General features: G+C 48.9%; 1 protein-coding gene across 1 annotated transcript in view; it reads left to right on the forward strand.

Moving 5' to 3' along the window:
- Positions 1–1,573: 1,573 nt before the first annotated feature.
- Positions 1,574–6,468, forward strand: part of b4galt2 (UDP-Gal:betaGlcNAc beta 1,4- galactosyltransferase, polypeptide 2) — a gene marked incomplete at both ends in the record, with an annotated part of 6,623 nt that continues 1,728 nt past the window's right edge. Inside the window, one exon of the mRNA XM_084458321.1 lies at positions 1,574–1,913. Within this exon, the coding sequence (XP_084314447.1) occupies positions 1,574–1,913 (340 nt within the window). The remainder of the gene's footprint in view (positions 1,914–6,468) is intronic.

A 6,468-nucleotide genomic window follows, 5' to 3' on the forward strand; every position in this document is an offset into this window, starting at 1 on the left:
CTCAGGTTATTTCCCCGGTGGTGAGTCCAGTCAGTCAGCTGTCGTCCACCAGGGGCCTCTTCCTGTCCAGCTGTGATAGCTCCGTCCTGCATGCCTAATGTCTCTACCTGTTTTCAGACCAGCGGAGCGAGGTTAACCCCCCCCCCCCACACACACGCACACACACACACACACACACACACACACACCCCGCCAGTGTACTGTACCGTCGTGATAACAGCCTGCAGATACTTTCTGACGGGCGCTTCTCCTCCCTGTCTCTTCCGTTGTCTCCCCCCACCTGACTCACACCCTCCGTCTCTCTCTCTCTCCCTCCGTCTCTCTCTCTCCCTCCCACTCTCTCTCTCTCTCTCTCCCTCCCGCTCTCTCTCTCTCTCTCTCCCTCCGTCTCTCTCTCTCTCTCTCCCTCCCGCTCTCTCTCTCTCTCTCCCTCCCGCTCTCTCTCTCTCCCTCCCGTCTCTCTCTCTCTCTCCCTCCGTCTCTCTCTCTCCCGCTCTCTCCCTCCGTCTCTCTCTCTCCCTCCACCTCTCTCCCTCCGTCTCTCTCTCTCTCCTGTCAGACCGTCTCTCTCGCCCACTCTCTCCCCGCCGGCGTGGACGTCTCTGAGTGCTTCTCAAATCCCCCCCCCCCCCCCGGAACGGACCTGACATTTAGACTTGACACGTTTGTTGCTGCGCTGTACATCGTCCTCTAGGTTGGTAGCACTACTACCAATATTTTGACAGGGTTTGAAGGGGTAGACACGCATTGGGCCGCCGCTAGTTTTTTTATTAGGCGGTGTTGACTGAATTAGCAGGCTGTGAGCTAGGAATGTGTTAAGGTGCAGCCATCATCTTCTGGGCGCCTTAGAAATGAAATGAAATTAATTTCTTGAGTTTTACTTGTCAGTAATAGGATTGAGTATAACTCAATAACAGAGGCAAGGCACTCAAGTCTCCATAAAGTTAAAAAGCCTTTATTAAGAGCGGCTAGTAACCAAACGCGTGTCGGCAAAATGCCTTCATCAGGGGAATAAAACGTAGTGGGAATAAAACAATTACTTGTCAGTGTTTGAGATTGAGTAACAGGTACAGCCTATTGTTCGGAACATTGTAGAAAGATTAGCCTAGTTGTAATAAAAATAGACACCTGTGCCACAGTTTGACCTTTGACCTTTTTTTTTTTTTTTATCTCCAAACGCTGCCCTCCTTGTCGTCCTGTCCTGTCCTCGTGGCGAAATGCAAATGGCTGCCATGAAGAGAGAGACAGATACCAGGGAATGGAACTTGATGTTTTCATCATTTCATTTCACTTATTGGTGTATTTTTCAGAGACAATGTGCACCTATCAACAACAGTCAAGCTGTCTTGTATACAGTATATATCCAGAGTTTCAGCTTTCATCTGTTGTCCCTGGCCAAGATGTTTAAAAGGCAAACGTAAAATTTCCTCCAAAAATAAATTTTGCCTCCTGTCCTTTAGGTCTGCGACTGAGTCCGGGGGGGGGGAGTGGAGGCCGGGCCCAGGGGGCGGAGCCTGAGTGACCGCATGCCCGTGGCTGTGGGTGGGGCTCCTCAGCGGCCCCGCCCTTCACCATGACCCGGCTGATGGTGGGCCGAACCCTGGAGCGCATCTGCAAGGCAGTCCTCCTCCTCTGCCTGGTCCACTTCCTCATCATGATGATCCTCTACTTCGACGTCTACACCCAGCGCTTCGACATCTTCAGCCGCCTGCACAACGCGCGCAACGCCTCCCGGGCTGGAGGGGGCGCCGCGGGACACCACTACTACTACTACAACCTGTCCAGGCCCAACGCCACGTTCGCCGGCTACCTGGCCACGGCAGACCAGCTGCTCCCCAGCAGGGGGCCGGCCGGCGCCCACGTGCCCACCGCCAAGCCCCTGCCGCCCTGCCCCGAGATACCGCCCGGACTGGGTAGGTACCGCCGCCGCCGCTGCTGTCTCCCCCCCTGCACCCCTCTCCCCCCCATTTTGTACACTGGTTCAGTGGTCTTGCGGTTAGAGTGTCCGTCCTGAGATTGGCAAGTTGGCGGTTCGATTCCCAGCCGAGTCATACCAAAGACTTTAAAAATGGTATCAAGGGTTGGATTGGGGGTGAGTCCCTGTGACATACCAGCACCATGTCCAGGGGGTGGACCTGGACATCAAGCTGCCTCACGCTAAGGAATCAGGAGATAGGCTCCTGCCCTATGGGCCACTAGGCTATAAAACCATTGGTTCTCAAGGTTACTTACTTTACATTAGCTCACTGTGGGGAAATGCTGGTCCCTACTGTCTGTGGACCTCGTTTTGAATGCGATATGTAGCTGTTTCACTAATGTTTTCAGAAGAATCAGCACCCTAGTCCAGATATGATACAGATTCATATCTGGAACAGTGTTAATTTCGTTGACGAGAACTATGACGAAAACTATTCGTCAACGACATTTTTGGGGGTCATCGTAACGAGACGATAACTAAATAAAAAATGAATGTATGATGACAAAAACTATGACTATATCTATTCACATTTTCGTCAACAAATAAAAACTAGACTAAAATGGTTATGGAGGGACGGTTGGGAAAAGTTCAAATCAGAACTTCCGGCGGGAAGTCAACTAACAGCTGCGCGTGAGCTGTTCAGTAAATTACCTCAGTTCAAAAATGTCTTTATCAACGGTCGCACACCGGGAGAAAGAGGAGAGCAGACATCTGGATAAACTTCATATTTGATGCAAAGGAAAACAAAACCATTTGTAAACCGTGTGGGGTGAAAATGACTGGCAAAAATACAACAAACTTAAAGCGACATTTGGAGAACAGTCATCCCGACCCCCACCCCCGGCTAACGTTACTGTATTAGCTAAACCCAAGCTGGTGTGTTTCTGAAATACTTCAAATACAATACAAGCTAAAAGAAACCAGTGTTTCACGTAGGTTTGTGGCGGGGGAGAACTGAAGTGTCTGATTATTGCAACGCTAACGTTAGTGGCTAGCTAATGTTAGGCACAGGTTAGCTAGCAACAAGTGGGGCTGCTTGTGGCGGCTGGCGGGGGTATCTAGCGTTAGCTAGTCTGGGTTAGCTAGTCTGGGTTAGCTAGTCTGGGTAAGATAGCTAAGCAACTACTGCTGCTGTCTAATGTTATACTGTAGCTAGATGGATAAGACATGAACAGTCAGCTACCTGGCTATCATAGCCCCTCTCCTCCGGTGTGACGTTAGCTAGCCTGTGCCTGATGTTAGCTAGCCTGACTAGCCAACTAGTGCTGACATGATAATGTTACAGCTTGCTATATCAGGCACAAACACAGTTAGCATCAGACTGGGGGAGAGGAATGCTTCATTATGAAACTGTGAGAGAAGCAGCCACGCTTCTGTCAGTCTGCCCCAGGGCAGCTGTATCTGTATCTGCCCCAGGGCAGCTGTATCTGTATCTGCCCCAGGGCAGCTGTATCTGTATCTGCCCCAGGGCAGCTGTATCTGTATCCGCCCCAGGGCAGCTGTGGCTACAGATGTATCTGACCACCACCGGTATGACTGTCTGAATGAATACTGGACTCTGTAAAGCGCTCTGGGTTTCATGAAGGGCGCTATATAAATCACACTTGATTGATTTAACTAAGCCTGTTAAATTTGAGTTGTCTAAATCTATGGTAGATTTTGTCGACTAAAATCGTAATGATATTTGTCAACTAAAACTAGACTAAAACTAAAACAAGTCAGATGACTATAATATGACTAAAACTAAATGGCATTTTAGACTATGACTAAAACAAAATCATAATTTGCTGTCAAAATTAAAGTGATTCAGATCCACTCCAAAATTTAAGAGGTTGTAAGTTGACCCATGCTACACCCCTTCACCGAGTTTCATGAAAATCGGTCAAGTGGTTTTTGTGTAATCCTGGTTCAAAAAATGAATGGGGGTGAATGGGCTGTGTTTGGGCGGCCTGTGGACCCGACCAGTGCTTCAGATCTGCTGCAAAATGTAATGGGTTGTAATTTGGACCATGCTTCAGTGTGCGCTGGCGCTGGGGCCTTTTTCTGATATGGGATTTGGGGAATAATGAATTGTCAGAGGCATTATCCCATGCCGTGTGTGTGTGTGTGTGTGTGTGTGTGTGTGTGTGTGTGTGTGTGTGTGTGCGCGTATGTCTGTGCTTCACTGTGTGTGTGTGTGTGTGTGTGCGTATGTCTGTGCTTCACTGTGTGTGTGTGTGTGTGTGTGTGTGTGTGCGTATGTCTGTGCTTCACTGTGTGTGTGTGTGTGTGTGTGCGTATACGTATGTCTGTGCTTCACTGTGTGTGTGTGTGTGTGGGGGGGGGGGGGAGGGGGGGGCGATTTGTTCATCAATATCCTGCAGTTTAGGTCATGGTGTGGTGATGCGTTCTAATATGTTAGCCAGGGGGTTGTGAAGTGAACAGACAATTACTCTCAGTAATTAGTAATATTGATGCAGTGCTCTGAAAATTAAAACCCTGGGAAAGACCTGAGAAGCGCTTGAAGTGCAGTCGGCCCAGCGCACTGAAAGTAATACTCCCATTACTGTAAAAACGGGTATTCCTCCGTGTTTTTCTGGGGCAGGGTGAAGTCTGGAAATGGATTTAATGTCAACACTCCCTGCTGTAATATTTCATCCAGGACAAACAAACAGCCGACGCTAGCCTGGTAGTGAAGCTGTAGGGTCCGTCTCTCGGTACAAACCGCAATTCCCTCTCTGTGGAAGTCTGGTACAGTACTGTAAACACAGCCAGCGGCAGATATGACTCTTTGGCGTTTGAGCTACGGGCAGCTAGCTGGAGGTTAGGCCCGTGCTCTGAGTAAAAAGAGGGGAACTCAGGGAAGCCCTCTCAGAAGTGACCTTCATTACGGGTTCCTCGTTGTCAGCAGAGCAGAGTCGACTCATTAGCCGGCGTGTCCCTGTGAAGGCCTGTTCATTACGAGGCCATTCTGATCCTCCTGCAGACCGTCAACACCCGTATCTCTCTCTCTCTCTCTCTCTCTCTCTCTCTCTCTCTCTCTCTCTCTCTCTCTCTCTCTCTCTCAGAGAACAACTCTTACACCCTCTGTCTCATGAACCCCCCCCCACACACACACACACACACACACGCACGCACACACATTCCGAAAAACCTTTTGTTATTGTAGCCGCCTGGCCTGGGTTGAGGTTTCCCCTGAGTTAGCATGAAGTTGTTGTTGACTCGGTCGAGAGCCACGTCAGCGTTTCGGAGTGGCTGTTTGGTGTTGCCGCCATCCCACGCACAAACACTTGCTGGACCGCACACACGCAAACACACAAAGGAAGGCACGAAGCAGGCACACACAAAGCAGGCACACACACACACGCACATGCAGCCTCCTCGAGTTAATTGACGGCCTATCTCTAAGCCCGTTACAAAGACCTGGCTTTACAGATCCATAATTGCACCGTGACACACTGGGGTGCTAGCGTTAGCGTTAGCCTTCGTTACTGGAACAAGCGGCCCTGGGTCCGCCTACCACGGCATCTGAGCATGCTCAGTTCACAGACTGTCCACATGTCGAAGTGTCCTTGAGCAAGACACCTAACCCCAAATTGCTCCCAATGAGCAGGTTAGCACCTTGCATGGCAGCTGCCGCCATTGGTGTGTGAATGGGGGAATGAGAGGCCATTGTAAAGCACTTTGAGTGCCGCTAAGGTGGAAAAGCGCTATATAAGTGCAGTCCATTTACCATTTTACCATTTATCATCTCCGCCGTTTGTTTGAACTGTCACTTTAAAGTGTGGCGAAGTAGAGCTGGTTTAATGTCATTGTTATGTACATATAGCTGTATATTGATCTGTAGTATAGTGTTCTATGATATACATTGATGGCATTGATTGATAATACTAGTATATCTAGACTGATTATACGCATATAATTTGGAGGTAGGACCCGAAAAGCCTTGGCTTCTTCCTGCCCCTTTTCGAGCAGTGAATATTTCTTGGAGGGTTTTTTTTTTCTCTTGTTTTTTTTATATCGTTTTAATGTTTTGTCTTTTAACTGTTTGAAAATAAACTTTCAAAAGATAAAAATAAAAATCAATCAATGTCCGACCACGCCGGCGGCAGACGGGGAGACAGATGAACGAGGTGATTGGGTCTCTCATTCAGGGAGAGGGAGACAGGCCGTGCTCGTAAGACGCTTCAGAAGCGCGTCTCTCTCTGGACGAGACCAGGGTTGTTGATCTAATCCATGGATCTAATGCTTGGGAGATGAATAAATTATTATTACAATGGTGTTAGTAAACATTATGGTAATTGATCCGATATTCTGTTGTGTTGTGGTTTGTTTTTCTCTTCAAGTTGTTTTTCTCTTGCTGAATTGGATTTGCGTCACCAGTGAGAGTCAAGCTGTCAAGAAAAAGATCTCCCTCCCCCCTTCTCTCTCTCCCCCCTCTCTCATCTCTCTCTCCCCCCTCTCTCATCTCTCTCCCCTCTCCCTCTCTCTCTCTCTCTCTCCCCCTCTCT

The sequence above is a fragment of the Borostomias antarcticus genome (genome assembly GCF_949987555.1).
Source record: "Borostomias antarcticus genome assembly, chromosome: 24".
Taxonomy (NCBI): Eukaryota; Metazoa; Chordata; class Actinopteri; order Stomiiformes; family Stomiidae; genus Borostomias; species Borostomias antarcticus.